At 42.5% G+C, this 15508-nt stretch overlaps 1 protein-coding gene across 1 annotated transcript in view; it reads left to right on the top strand.

Moving 5' to 3' along the window:
• The first annotated feature begins 457 nt into the window (after positions 1-457).
• Positions 458-15508, top strand: part of CDC5L (cell division cycle 5 like) — a 43838-nt gene continuing 28787 nt past the window's right edge. Inside the window, exons 1-10 of the mRNA XM_067544946.1 lie at positions 458-710; positions 3568-3671; positions 4627-4788; positions 5487-5614; positions 6514-6613; positions 7588-7806; positions 9221-9365; positions 9838-10026; positions 11670-11818; positions 13541-13703. Coding sequence (XP_067401047.1) covers positions 666-710; positions 3568-3671; positions 4627-4788; positions 5487-5614; positions 6514-6613; positions 7588-7806; positions 9221-9365; positions 9838-10026; positions 11670-11818; positions 13541-13703 — 1404 coding nt within the window. The 5' untranslated portion in view covers positions 458-665. The remainder of the gene's footprint in view (positions 711-3567; positions 3672-4626; positions 4789-5486; positions 5615-6513; positions 6614-7587; positions 7807-9220; positions 9366-9837; positions 10027-11669; positions 11819-13540; positions 13704-15508) is intronic.

Here is a 15508-nt window from a genome sequence, read left to right as displayed (position 1 = left end):
CTCCGTCGTCACACACACACAGACACCTCCCTCCACCCCCGATCCCAAAACAGTCCCACCTTCACAGACAGACAGACAGACAGCTCCCCACCACCCTATACCAGGACACGCCCACCTTCACAGACAGACGGACAGCTCCCCACTCCCACGTCCCCAAAGCACGGCCTCGGTTTGATTACAGACAGACAGACACCCTTCTCCCCAGGCACCCGCCCATTCCACGAGGCTGGCTCACCTGCAGGGTCAGACAGACCCAGACCCTCACTCCCTCCTCCTACACAGACACCCGCCCCCCTTCCCCGGGTTCTGTGCCCGCAGCACCTCCGGGCGCCAGGTGGCGCTATGACAATGCTTCCCTACCCCTGCACGGCCCTGCACAACAGCCCGCTTCGTCCCTTTCCGCCCCCTTCGCAGACCTGCGCACGCGCAGCTTTTGTAACCCGCTCACTAGCGGTGCTCCTGCCCGGTCCCCTCTCAATGCGCATGCGTGCAGCTACGACGGACGGCCTAACTGTGCGTCGGCTCGGAGTCTTGACACATTCCTCGCGCCTCTGTTCGAAGTGCGCCTGCGCAGGATCTCAACTGCCTGCTGCGCGGAGAGTGGTGTCTCTCCTGCGCCGCCATCGTCTCTTTTCATCCGGAGCCCGCTCGCCTTCGCCGCCAAGATGCCGCGGATTATGATCAAAGGGGGCGTGTGGCGAAACACCGAGGTAGGGGCCGCTTCACTTCCTGGCACCTCCGGGGCCCAGCCGCAGGGCCCGCTGAGCTGCTGCTCGGGAGCCAGAAAGGGTAGTGGCGCGCAGGCGCCAGAGAGCGCGCAGGCGCAGAGGGTGGTACAGCACGGTCCCTCCCTTAATACTTGAGGGTCCCAGTGTGCAGCGCAGGGCTCAGAGCCGCAAGGGCCGCTCCTGTGTGTGGCATGGACGGGGAGCCTAGATCCCCGTTAGCAGCTACCTGCTGGGAGCGGTTCCCAGTGTGCAGAAATGGGCAGGGGCCTCTTGTGCGCTGGGAGCTGTTCCCTCTGCAGGCTCGGATCCCCAGCGTGCAGCATGGGCAGGAGACTCGTGCAGTGCCCTGTGTGCTGGGCGCTGTTCCCTCTGCAGGCTCGGATCCCCAGCGTGCAGCATGGGCAGGGGACTCGTGCAGTGTGCTGGGAGCTGTTCCCTCTGCGGGCTCGGATCCCCAGCGTGCAGCATGGGCAGGGGACTCGTGCAGTGCCCTGTGCGCTGGGCGCTGTTCCCTCTGCAGGCTCGGATCCCCAGCGTGCAGCATGGGCAGGGGACTCGTGCAGTGCCCTGTGTGCTGGGCGCTGTTCCCTGCAGGCTCGGATCCCCAGCGTGCAGCATGGGCAGGGGACTCGTGCAGTGCCCTGTGTGCTGGGCGCTGTTCCCTCTGCAGGCTCGGATCCCCAGCGTGCAGCATGGGCAGGGGACTCGTGCAGTGCCCTGTGTGCTGGGCGCTGTTCCCTCTGCAGGCTCGGATCCCCAGCGTGCAGTATGGGCAGGGGACTCGTGCAGTGCCCTGTGTGCTGGGCGCTGTTCCCTCTGCAGGCTCGGATCCCCAGCGTGCAGCATGGGCAGGGGATTCGTGCAGTGTCCTGTGTGCTGGGCGCTGTTCCCTCTGCAGGCTCGGATCCCCAGCGTGCAGCATGGGCAAGGGACTCGTGCAGTGCCCTGTGTGCTGGGTGCTGTTCCCTCTGCAGGCTCGGATCCCCAGCATGCAGCATGGGCAGGGGGTCAGAGCCACACAGACCCCTGTGTGCTGGAAAGTGTTCCTTTCTGCAGCCTGCTTTAGTTTACTTCTCCCCATGAAGAAGGGTGGGGATAGATCTAGGCTGCTGTCCTAGGGTTAGCATTTCTGACAAAGCAATCATGTGGCCCTTCAGTTGACTAAAGTTTGGCCATACTCTGACCTAACAAGCATGAGCATTTCCCTATGTCTGACAAGTCCTGTATTCTCCCACCTTCTCAGACTTCCAGAGATATTCTCTCCCCTTTTTCCTTACCCTGAAAGGGTGATGATGACCTCATGAAGGCATCTCCTCTGAGGGCTGTACAGAGATTAGAGTCCTATACCATACCAGGATGACACCAAAGCTTAAAGTGCTTGTATTTGGTGCCATACTGTGGTGATTGATGCACCAAATAAACACATGTAGCTAGATGATGGTCATGGGAAAAATCGCTAGTGACTATTTGCACATCATATCAATGTTATTACTGGGCTGCTAACTTGTAGCATATTAAAAGTGAAACTTAAGGCTTCTGGGGAAGAGGGGAAGTTTGGGTTTGGGGGTATGAAGCTCTTTCTTTTCCATGGTATTGATTCCTCTATAACTTTCTCTTTTGAGACAAAACTATTCTATCTCAACACTGGTTTCCATTCCAGTGTCTTGAAGTTATCTTCACTATGTCACCTGCCATTAGGAAGTCATGGTGCATACCTTGTCTTGTGATGTAGGGTCAGCCCTGATTGACACTTTTAATGTGAGATAACCCTGTGAAAATTGGAGCTGATGTTTACTGTATTCTTGTAGTGAAGATTTCATGACACTTGGAGATCATATCCTCTTTCCTTTGTTTGAAGTCTTCTCTGGGTCTGCAGCTGTTTCAGTTGAAACACCTGCAAAATTGGATTATTTTTCTTAGCTATTGCTCTCCATACATGGGACATTTCATAAATAAATTTTATATGACCATTGGTTGTTCAGGTTTGGTACAAGAGCCTTTAGCACTCCAAAGTAATGGGTTGCCATTAAACTGTAAAATTGTGTGCCTACAGTTGCCTTGTCATAAAACAAGTCTTCCTAACAGCACTCTGTTCATACTACACATGTATATCATCATGTGCACTGTCTCCAAACAAAGTTGAGACTAGGAAATGGCTGTTAATCTGCCATGTATTGTATTAAATGAATTATACTAGAACAGAAACTTACTTAGGTTTAGGATGCAGATATCAAAATATAAACAGTTCTGGCTGTGACTGATCTGCAACAGAGTGCATGTCTTAATATTGACGTCTTCTTTTTAGGACCCTCAAAACTTGTTCTTTATCCAGTTGACTCAATTTCCATTGCAGATCTGAAATTTCCAATTAAAGGGACTTCACCAACTTGAAATCTACTTAAATTTAAAAAAAAGTTGAAAGTGGTTTTATGTGCCACACATGCCCCAATTTTTATGCTTTTACAATGTCCTATTTTAAAAAAATATTTTATCACCTCCCTTATTGTGTGAAGGATCCACACAACCCTGGAAACCTACTGTACAGGAGAAACAATGAAAATGGCCATTCACTGAGTGCTGTCAAATACCCCAAGTAAATGGCAATAATTTTCTTTTGCTAACCTCTTTCTGCTATAGTAACTTTAAGTGTTAGCTGTAACATTAATGACATTGTTAATGAGCAAAATTTTGAGACGAAGAGGGTTCCTTTGCCCTTCCCACTAGGCCACCACTCTTGTCAAACCCATTCCTCCATGTCTCCTCACAGAGCTCAAAGCAAGCATTCATCTCTGATAGCTTTCTAATGACCCATAGTAATAGGAATTCTTTCTGTTTTAAGGATGAAATTCTTAAAGCAGCTGTGATGAAATATGGCAAAAACCAGTGGTCTCGTATTGCTTCCTTGTTGCACAGAAAATCAGCAAAACAATGCAAAGCCAGATGGTAAGTAGAGAACACAGTGAGTGGGAAATGAGATCCATAGTTAATGTGAATTTAAAGGTTACTACAGAGTTTGTCGGTGCAGATCTAGGGAAGGGAAGAAGAGTTGCATGATTCTTATTTGATTTTATCTTCTGCAGATATCACAAACTCATATTCCTTGAAAGTAAAGTGAGCAGTAATAGAAAGCCATTCACTTTACAAATGAAATCAGAGACATCACATAAACTGAAGATACAGGATCATTGTGAAAATCATTCAGTTCAAAATAATCACTTTGTAGTCTGAGATTTACACATGATACATGAGATATGTCAGATATCACAAAGAAAATTAACTTTAAATAAGCTCTTTGTAATAAGATAAGGAGGCTTTCAGAACACTTAGTTTAGCCTCCACTTTTTTTTTATTTTCCAGTACTATATTTGAAAGTGTACCAAAAGAGAGAAATTTAAAATTAACACATGTACCAACAAATCCATATAACAATTAGACCCCAATCCTGCAGACATTGAGCGCACATGCTAAATTTAATGGAAGCATAACCTAACAGAACTACTTGCACACTTAAAGTTAAATGCGTGCTTAAATATTTGCAATATCGGGGCCTGAATTGTTCTCCACCATTTCTTGTAACCTTTTGAAAATTGTATGTAAAAACACATTAATAGTAAAGACTAGTTTAGTGAATCCTGTCTTTTGGCACAAAAAAAAAAAAAAAAAAGAAAAAGAGGATGAAGAGATGTATGAGAAATGAGGACAAACTTATAAAGCTTTATAGGTATAAAAGTGCAATGTATAATACACATTTTTTATATAACCACAGATCAGATATATCCATGATGAGATTCTGAAATCCCATCATAATGGTGTGTGGAAGCACTATGATTTGCTTACAATTGAATTGTCATAAACTGTCTTAGAAATGCCCTGCTTTAATTTCACCACTGTGTAATAGGTATGAGTGGCTGGACCCAAGTATCAAAAAGACAGAATGGTCACGGGAAGAAGAGGAGAAACTATTACATTTGGCTAAGCTAATGCCAACCCAGTGGAGGACTATTGCTCCAATCATTGGAAGAACAGCTGCGCAGTGCTTGGAACATTATGAATTTCTGCTGTAAGTGACTCTGTTTTGCTAAAGATAAATAGCATGAAAATGTTTGCAATTTGTTACAGAGATGTCAGGGGATTGCTGGCTAGTCTATTCTCCCTTCTGCTGCAGCTGGAAGGGCTTCCAGTCAGCTTGGGCCTTCTGTAGGCTACCCCAAAGGCTGCTTTCTGCTAGAGTGGGCTACCTAACTAGATGGGAAAGGCTCCTGGTCCCTGGTGGCCTGACAGGAGGTTGAGAGAAAAATGACTGGCCCATTTTCTCTGCTGGCACGGGTTACTTGCAGGCCTAGTTCTCTCCTCTCCTCCAAGCTGCTGCTGTTGGTTAGAATCAACAAGTGAGATGTAGGGTTCATCTTGCAGCAGTTCTCCATCTTCAGTATCTTTCCATGTACAGCTGATGCACACAATAGGTGAGCTCATTTGTGTCACTCTTATTAGTACTGATTTGTCCACTTGGCATGCTTCATTACTTTTCTCTCGGTGAGTTTTATTAATTTGGGATGCTTTTGTTTTAGTATCTTAAATATTAGTGTTCAGTGATTCATAATTCTTCTGTGCAGTTAAGTGTCTGTAATATTTACTGTGAGTTACTGGCTTACATTTCTTGGGCAGTTTTGGGGTTAGGATTTCAGGAGATAGTTACTCATTTTCCCCAGATTCATCAAGTGGGTCATTTCACCTGAATGTGCTGGTACATCTTTGCAGGGATAAAGCTGCTCAGCGAGACAATGAGGAAGAAACTGCAGATGATCCTCGAAAACTTAAACCTGGAGAAATTGATCCAAATCCAGAAACCAAACCAGCCAGGCCAGATCCTATTGATATGGATGAAGGTAAATTAAGAATATGTTACATGTATCAGTATTTTTTTTAACAATTAAATCTCTTGCAGTTCTTTTGGTCTTTGTTCACTTCATCCTGTCTCTTCTGTGCTCTGTTTTTTCAGGCTCCTATCTCTGCTCCTCCTACAATCTTTATGTTACATTCTGCCTTAGGCCCTCTCTTTCACTCTCATCTTTCAAGGTTCCTCTTTCTTTTCTACAATTTCATGTGGTCCCTTTCTCCTTTGGATCTGCTCCCCCCCTTCTCTTGTGTCTCTCTGTCACCTCTTTTTCCTGGGATGGTTGTTTCTTTTCACTGCCTGGCTTTCTGCCTTTTGCTGCCCTTCCACTGGTGATTCTTTTCATACCAGCTAATATCTCCTAGATAAATCATTACTGAAATGTACCAGTACAAATTCTTCTGTATGTTACACCAATGATATTTGAGGCTGTCTGTTAGGAGGGGTAGGATTCCATGAAGCTGCTCAGGATGAATACTGAATAAGAACTGTTCTTGTATAGTAATTGTTTCTCAAGTGCCATATTCCCATCAGCATTGTTGTGTAGGCCTAAATATAAATAAAATTATTTTCTACTATGGTGCTCAGTGTTACCTTTTACTAGGAATATTCTGATTTCAGTATAAACAGCCTTGCACATCAGTTAAATATATCCAACAATATGATTGTTCTTGTGATCTGGTTGGTTCATCTGGTTGGTGGCTTGATGTCTTGCGTTCATCTCATTGGTTGTGCTCCTTGTAAAGAGAGAGTTTAGGGGGCATGGGGAATCCATACAAGCACATCAATTCTTACATCTTTCTAAAGGTTTTCTTCTGATCTTAATATTACCCCCCCGTTTCCCAATATAAAATGAAAAATTGGTAACCTTCCTTCTCTGTACTTCTGCAGATGAACTTGAAATGCTGTCTGAAGCTAGAGCACGTCTGGCTAACACTCAGGGAAAGAAGGCCAAGAGGAAAGCAAGAGAGAAGCAGCTGGAAGAAGCTAGGTAGGCACCACCCATCCCCTCCACTTGTCTGCTCTGATGTCTCTGGAGTTTTTCTCCCTCCGTCCCTCTCACATGGAATCCCTACACTGAACTGATCTGTGTAGTCACTGCTCTCTCCTCTTTCAGCTTCTCATCAAGACCTACCTCCACTGAGATGCAAAAAGAAATGAGCAAGTTGATCATGCTTGAAGGAAAGATGGGATTAGTTGTCACTTTGCTGTATCTTGTTAGAATTATTTTTAAAAAATTAAAACGTGCAAATCTGTATATAACAACAGTATACAGTGTCCCCTTCTCCCCAACCTTCATATGCCACTCGTCTTAGGTCCCAGTCCTGCAAAGACTTGCATCTGCTTTTACTGACATAATGGAACTACTCACAGTGACTTCACTGTTAAGTGAAGCACATGCTTAAGTCTTTGCAGGGTCAGGGCTTTAGATTGTAATCATTTCAGGGAAGGGGTTGTGTCATTGTATGTTTGTATGTGTTTGCACTGCACCTAGCGCAATGAGTCTGCAGCCTGACTAGGGCCTGGTCTACACTTACTGTGAAATTCGGCAGCAGTCGACAGGAGATTACGCAAGCTACATAGAGCTGTGTATCTCCCGTTGATTTCCTAAATTCTAAGGAGCGTGGCTTCCCCAATATGTTGCGCCAATGGGAAATGCCCTCCCGTCGATGCAACGTTACTCTTTTTCCAGGGGTGGATTTATTAAGTCGATTTCCGGATTAATTGAGCGGGTCTCCACTTCCGCTCAGTCGATCCCGCCGAATTTGCCACCGTCAGTGAAGATATACCCTGGGGCATTCAGGTTCTCATGGAATATAAACATATGATAATATTGTAAGTGCTTTTATGGTCCATCACATTTTATAAATAATATCTCATCCATGAGTAGTATCTGATTTTAGCAGGTGACTTCTACAGGAGGATTTATCTTTGAATTAAGTAGCGTTTACTGTGTTCCCTCAGACGTCTTGCTGCTCTCCAGAAGAGGAGGGAACTTAGAGCTGCGGGAATAGAGATCCAAAAGAAAAGGAAAAAGAAGAGAGGAGTGGATTATAATGCTGAAATCCCATTTGAAAAGAAGCCTGCTCCAGGCTTCTATGATACATTGGAGGAGAACTATCAGGCCCTGGATGCAGACTTCAGGAAGCTACGTCAGCAAGACCTGGATGGAGAATTAAGATCGTAAGTTTGTTTTGTGACATAGTGTTCATGTAACATAGGCCTTTTATGGGCAAGTGTTATGTTCCTCATCAGGTATGTGCCAGTGCACCTAGATTCTGACTTCAGTTCTAGGTTTCTTATGATTGTTTGTCTTGGTGAATTTTGTGTCAGTTTAGTAATGTGGAAAAATGTCAACTGGACACAAGAATGAAACTCCCAAACTTTTTTTTTAAACACTCATTTGAACCTAAGAATTTTCAGATTTTAAAGAATTTAAACTATTGCATCACCTAGCTGTCATATTATTATATCTGTAAGATAATTGGCATTTTAGCTTTCATCAGAGGAATGACTGATTTTTCTTCCGACAAAACATAGATTTATTAAATTGCTTGTAAGAGCAGCTTTGATGTATGATGACAGTACTTTGTTAGTTGTTTTATTGTCTTTTTGCCACATGTGAGTGATTATTCTTAGAATCTTCTGAAGTATTTTCTTTATTTAACAAAATTGTCTCTGAAAATGTACACTTGAGAAGTTACATACGTGTTGTCAAATGTAACAGCAGAGCTAGCCAGCATATTGGTGTTTTTACTTCCACAATTCACTTCCAGTTACTTCTGCCAAGTGTTCTCTATTGAATGGGCAGAGCCAACAATCCATCCAACTTGATTTACTAACTCTAATCCAATTAATATTTCTTGTAACAATTCCTAGTTTGGGCAATCCATTGTATACAGCATAAATAGCAGACAACTGTGAATTACAGTGCTGCAATGCCAGCAAGAGGTTCATGTGATTGTGAACCATGAGAAGGAAGCTCAAGTGGCTTCACCAGAAACTCTTGTTGGAATTATAGCCCCTAATTCAAATGTTGTTTTAAAAAGTGTGTGTACTGTAGGGATTCAAACCTGGATCCGTGCCTTACTAACTCTTCCCCCAATGTCCCACACAAGATTTCATCTGCTGCTTCTCTTACTACTCCTCCAAAGGCAAAGCCTTGTTTCCTAAGCAACCATGGCTCCCTTGCTTCCTCCTACCACTTGTGCGAGGAAGGGCAGCTTGTGCCTGTTACTTAAATTCTTGGTGCTTCTTAGACCTTTTTCAGTGCTCCTCCCTCTCCCTATAGTCAATAACATGCTTTCTAGCACCAGTGTATCTATACTAACTGCAAGTGGCAGTTTCCTAAATCCAATTATTCACAGATGTGACGTTACTTTTCTTGTTGCATGGTTTTCAGTCCATTTGTTGTGACTTGACTTCTGACCCACAAGGCTGCTACCTCTTCCTGAAACATATTTTGTTGCAGCATGTCCCACCTTCGCCAGCTAAAGCATAGAATTTTCTCTCTCTTTCTCAATTGCCCATCTTGCTTTGCTAACCAGTTTGCTTTTCTGATCAGTATTTGAAATGACTCTCTTATCCATTGTGACAGGGAGAAGGAAGGAAGAGAGCGCAAAAAAGACAAACAGCATATGAAACGGAAGAAAGAATCTGACTTGCCTTCAGCTATTCTTCAGACCAGTGGAGTGTCCGAGTTTACTAAAAAAAGAAGCAAACTGGTGCTTCCAGCACCTCAGGTAAATTTTGATCAGATGCAAACTGTTATCGTCTGTTGGCTATTTGGTGTCCTGTGTGAAATGAGTCTAATGGTCACAGTTCTGTAGCCAGTGTACCAGAGTTGTCGCGGACAGCAAGGTTCAAACAGGCATAGACAGAACTTTTGTCTCAACCATAGACATGCTTTTCCTAGTTAGAGCTGACACATGTTGGCAGTGTGGGGAAGCTTACACTGATTTGCACTTACTGTACCTTCCTACTTCTCAGTCTGACCTTTTTATGATCACATATTTCACACAGGTTGTTTATTTTTTAAAATGCATTGAATAAGCCAGTGCTTTAAGTAGGAATAGAGTATGTACTTGGGCTGGGTGAGAGAAGAGTATTTTTCCGTATTACCTTTTCCTTTGATATGTAATTCTTGATACCTGCAAGTAAGAACTTTATTCTTCCAAACGTAACTCGCTCTTTGATATGGGTTTCCTTTTAAAGATTTCAGATACGGAACTCGAGGAAGTCGTGAAAGTAGGCCAGGCGAGTGAGATTGCACGTCAAACAGCTGAGGAATCTGGAATTACAAACTCTGCTTCCAGCACCCTTTTGTCTGAATACAATGTCACCAACAATAGCATCGCACTTAGAACACCCAAAACTCCAGCAGCACAGGACAGGATCCTGCAGGTAAAGTATAAATGTACAGAGCAAGCTCTGTGTTATCACTAGAGCAGGGGCTCTCAGACTTTACCATACTGAGCTTCCCTAAGCGAAGGGAAAAAACAATTGTGCCACCCCATCATTTAGTAAGAGAACACAAAGAAGTGAAATCCTCTAGATTGCAAGACTACAAATAATAAAATAAAAGGGCTTTGATCAATATAGTTATGGCAAGAGTGTCAAAGTACTAATTTGATGTCATAGAGCACCTTTCGTGCTATCTCACAGATCTGCTCGAAAAGAGTCCAAATTGCAGCAGCTAAAATAAAACTTGCAAACATATTAGAGAACTGTAACACCCATCGACACTGCAACATTCGCCATCATGACTTCCCCAATTCTGAGGGGCCGTGGAATGAAGATAGCAGGGCTCATTGGTTCTGGGCTCACAAGCAGGGAGTGGGGTCCTCTCTTAGTGAGGGCAGAGGCAGCGGGGGCCCCAGGCAGGGGTTCAGACTTGGGAGGCAAAGCATGGCACTCCCTGGTCCACCAGAACCATAAGCTCTATGTAGGTCTACTGCAGCAGGAAATCAATGAGGTTGCAGAGGCAGTAGCTGAGGCTGGGGCCAACGTAGTGTCACTGTCAGCTGGGACCAGCAGGTTACTCTCCAGTTGCATCACCCCAGGCAGGAACCCACTAGGTCCCTGCTTCTCCCAGGAACCGAGCTGACCAGCCACCCGTTCCTGCAGCAGCTCCTCCCCAAGTGATTATGTGTACTTCATCATGCGGTGGAAGTGACCACTTGCCCTGAACATCATATATAATCCACTTTTGGAGGCAAGATACTAGAACAGAGGGATCATTATTGTGTTGTACAATTACAGTTCTTGTATGGATTTGTTTAATCCACTGCATTAACCTTTAGGGTTATCTGATTTCTTAAGACAAAAGAATAAAATCTTTATGAGGAGAAAGTGTTCTTAAAAGTCTCATTTCAGTCATGTGTCAAGATTTTCAAAAGTGACTGAGGCCTGGTGTACCCTGCGAAGTTAAATCGACCTACTGTGTCACATAGGACTGTGAAAAATTTTAACCCTTGTATCATAGTTAGGCCGAACTAAGTCCTGGTGTAGACACTTCTAGATTGACGGGAGAATTCGTCCTTCAACGTAGCTACCGCCTCTTGGAGAAGTGGATTTACTACAGTTAGACGTGGTCTAATGATCTTGAATCCTTTTGGATGAACTTAAAATACCTTAAAGGACCCAGAGGTCGGGTGAACAGCACCTTCTGAAAATCAGGGCCCTTAAAGTGTCTTTAATTGCATGTCAGAAATCACTGATCGCTTTTGAAAATCTTAGCTGTTGTATCTACCAGACTGAAGGAAACTGAAATATTAAGTAACCCCTTCATTTTGGCAACTTTACTCTGTGTTGGGTATTAATTGGTAAGGAAGATTAAAATACTCTGCTGTGTTATAAGACATGTAAGTAGCTAGGGTATACTTCTTAAAATTAGGAAAATTTTAACATTTTCAAAAAAATGCTTTGACATTTAAATGACTTCAGCATTCATACTTAGTTTTTAACACTAAATCTATTAAACTTGCATAACAGAGTTTGACTTCGGAAATCTTGGTAACATCCTCTGTATTTTGTCTGTCACACAGGAAGCCCAGAACTTGATGGCTCTGACGAATGTAGACACCCCCCTGAAAGGTGGTCTTAATACTCCCCTCCATGAGAGTGACTTCTCTGGGGTAACACCCCAGAGACAAGTTGTTCAGACTCCAAATACAGTGCTTTCCACACCTTTCAGGTAAAGCAAACTATTCAGAGATGGTGGGATGGGTGGATGTTCTTAAAATACTTTAAATAACAGGATTTGATTATTGTCCTACAGCAAATGCTAGCTTGATTTTTAGCCCTTATTATACCACTTTCTTTTTCTCCTTATCATATCTTTGTCAAGTTGAGCCTCATGTAGTTCAGTACAGTGCCTACCACAGTGGGATACTGATCCATGACTAGGGCTCCCAGGCGCTATGGTATTACCAAAAAAAAAATAATAATAATATACTGGTATATTTAAAATGGACAATAGCATTCTCTGTAGCAATTGATCCTAATATTTCCAGAGTATCACATCTGAGTTTCAACTGTGGAGGGACACTTGATAAAAACTTCTATGAACCTTTGAAAAGCCGAGGTGAATATTTTATGGGCCATATTTATGTATACATAATTCTTGTACAGCCAATCCAAATATTACGGAATTGTTAGTTTGACTCTTACAGTAGGTCCTGAATAAACATATATCCCACAAATGTCATAGTCCATAGAACTGGGCAATATTAGACTTGGTATATTTTGTGGGTGACGTTTTTTTCAACTCCAGTTTTAATTCTACTTCTGTTTGTTGTACTTGGGAAGAGCGGGGAAGCTTTTCAAAAATAATCTCAGCCTGTCCCCTAAAAAATTTTATCCAGGGGCCCCAATTCTGCAATTGGATCCACGCAAGCAGATCTTTATTTTATGCAGTCCTGTTGAAATCAGCAGAGGTCAACAGAAGAGCAAAGATCAGCCTGTGGCTGATTCAATTGCTGGCGTGTGTGTGTGTGTAATCTAATTGTGCATTCAAGCATTTCCATTCACTAAACATCAGATTTGTGCATGCAAATCAGGTAGTTTTCTGCCCACCTAACTTTCATGCACAAATGCACTGTGGGTGTGCAAATCCAAAATCTTGAATGGAAAAATGTGTGCTTGTTATATTAGAAATAGTGTTACAGAATGTCTCTTTTTAAAGGAAGCTGTGTAACAAAGCAGAACCTTCATGTTAACAGTTTTAAGATGGGTTAGATTTTTTTATTATTTATTCTTTCAACAGAGCAATTTTAAACATCTGAGAGTCCTTTTAACTTAAATGTCCTGTACTTCAATGTTACTCTGTGGCAATCTGAAATTTGTAACGTTTTGCTGTGACTAACCCATGCAGAATATATGGGGGCTTTAGCTGTAACAATACTTCTGAAAAATCTAAGTTAAAAAATATGTTACTTTAATACATTCAAGCTTGTAATAATATTTTTTGGCACTCGTTGAAAACTGTCTTTTTCATCTGTGCAACCAGAACAAAGCTTGCTCAGGGCTAAAAAAAAAAATCAATAGGCTAATTTAAATGGGCTTTTCCATTCTGACATGTTTTTTATGAAATCCCCATCCTTTTGAGCCAAAGAGAATTGCACTATCTTTCTATATATACCTTCATGCAAGGCTGTAACATTTTTAACTTCGTATCTTCAATACGGTGCTTTGGAAGAGTAATAGGTTTTCTCCATGTGTGGGTGTGTCCTGTTATTGTTCACTCTGTGAAAGAAACCAGTTTTGTTAAGCAATCATCAGAGATTGCATTGTCTTCCAATTTTCAGAACTTTTTGTATCAATTTAGCTGTATCTTACTATATAAAAATTATTCTAACTCTTTCAGAACTGTTGCCCTTTGGTAAAAGATCTAATGTGTCTTTACTTAATTCTTTAGGACTCCATCTCATGGAGCAGAAGGTTTGACTCCTCGTGGTGGAATAACTCCTAAACCAGTGGTTGGAGCAACTCCAGGTAGGACTCCACTGCGAGATAAATTGAACATCAATCCAGAAGAGGGAATGGCAGATTACAATGATCCATCTTACGTAAAACAACTGGTAAGTAGTACATGTGAGGAAGAGAAGAATGTTCTATTGACTTCCTGGGATTTAAAATTCATTTTCATCTCCTGTACAGAACTTAAATTATCAGATGCATATAAATATTTGCTCAAGACCTAATCAAATTACATCTTTGTATTTTCATCACATCAGGAATACGCTTTAAAAGCAAAAATCTCACCACATATGAAAACAAAAAAGAAAAACAGCTTTGAGTATGCCCAGTCAAAGAGCTACAACACTGTCTATCAAGTAAAGACATTTGGCTATAACTAGGCCTCAGTCCCACTTGTATCTTTGAAGTGGAATTGGAAATACTCAGTCCCCCCCCCCCCCCCCCAAAAAAAAAAAATTGATTAATCCTGTAATCCCACTCCATGCTCGGATCCCTCATGTCTTGGCTTCCTGTTCTAGATACAGGACTTCATCAATGTACCTTGTTGACAAAATAGAGATAGAGGAGTTTTAAAGTTTACCCATTAGCAGCTCTAGCCCTTGAGATGCCCGGTAATGTAGCAGTCTTGTCCAGATTCTTTCATCACCTTTGTCAACAGACGTTTCCATTCCTGGATATTCTGCCAGATAAAACTTGCCAGTTGAATCTTGCCAAATAGATGTGGTGTAAGAGGGCACAGAACTATATAGGAATTGCCTTAGGAGTTCCTTTTATGTGGTGAACTCTGCAGCCTGTGCTGTGGTTTTGGATGTCTCCCACCAGAGGCACTGGTGTTTCTCTTTGGGCTAGCAAAGGATTTCCAATCCAAAGTGCTTGGCATGTTCTTTTAAAGGAAATACACTAGAACCTCCGAGTTATGAACACGTTGGGAATGGAGGTTGTTCATAACTCTGAAACGTTTGAAATTCTGAACAAAACGTGGTGGTGGTTCTTTCAAAAGTTTATAACAGAACATTGACTTAATCCAGCTTTGAAACTTCACCGTGCAGAAGAAAAATGCTGCTTTTCACCATCTTAGTTTAAATGAAACAAACACAGAAACAGTTTCCTTACCTTGTCAAGTATTTTTTTAAAGCTTTCCCTTCAGTTTTTTTAGTAGTTTACGTTTAACACAGTGCTGTACTATATTTGCTTCTTTTTTTTTTGGTCTCTGCTGCTGCCTGATTGTGTACTACCAGTTCCAAATGAGGTGTGTGGTTGACTGGTCAGTTCGTAACTCTGGTGTTCATAACCCTGAGGTTCTCCTGTAGCTCTTTGATTCCAGAATTTGACATTTTCTCTTAGCTTAAAGGACAAGATCTATTTGGAGGTCCTTGAGAATGTCTCAATGCCATCTCATCCTTTTCAAGGGTAAGCTTGGCTCTCGACTTCGGAAGTTCAACAAAAGGTTTCAGCTTCCTAACAATTTCCAGGGGTGTTTGTGCTTTTGCCATTACCCTACTGGCATAATTGCTAGATCTGTGAGCCATTGCACTGAAATTCTAGAGTAGTGATATCTGAAGAGAAATGTTCCAAACAGACAAGTCTCCACAAATAGTCCTATATCCAGGCTATATAACAATTCTCTTGACTGCTAACTTCATGAGGTGCATGTCATCTTGAACTCCTAGTGTCATGTTGAAATTACTGTGAGAAAAAAGGAGAGCCACTCCTACACTAAATGGCTGTTTTTCTGAATGCCTTTCCTTGCACCTTTCATAGCTTGTTTTCAGGAAAGATACACATCTTCCTTCCACAGGCCTCAGGAGATATCCTGTATTTCATAGAGCATGAATTCTGGGGTCATTGTCTTTTGTATAACATGGATGAATAATGTTAGTCTTCATTCATTAAAATTTCTTTTACA

The sequence above is a fragment of the Emydura macquarii genome, unplaced genomic scaffold, assembly GCF_026122565.2.
Source record: "Emydura macquarii macquarii isolate MOO-44397 ecotype Brisbane River unplaced genomic scaffold, CSIRO-AGI_Emac_v2 contig_1039, whole genome shotgun sequence".
In the NCBI taxonomy this organism is placed as follows: Eukaryota; Metazoa; Chordata; order Testudines; family Chelidae; genus Emydura; species Emydura macquarii.
Note: the sequence above shows the minus strand (reverse complement) of the source record. Positions and strands in the feature narration are given on the sequence as shown.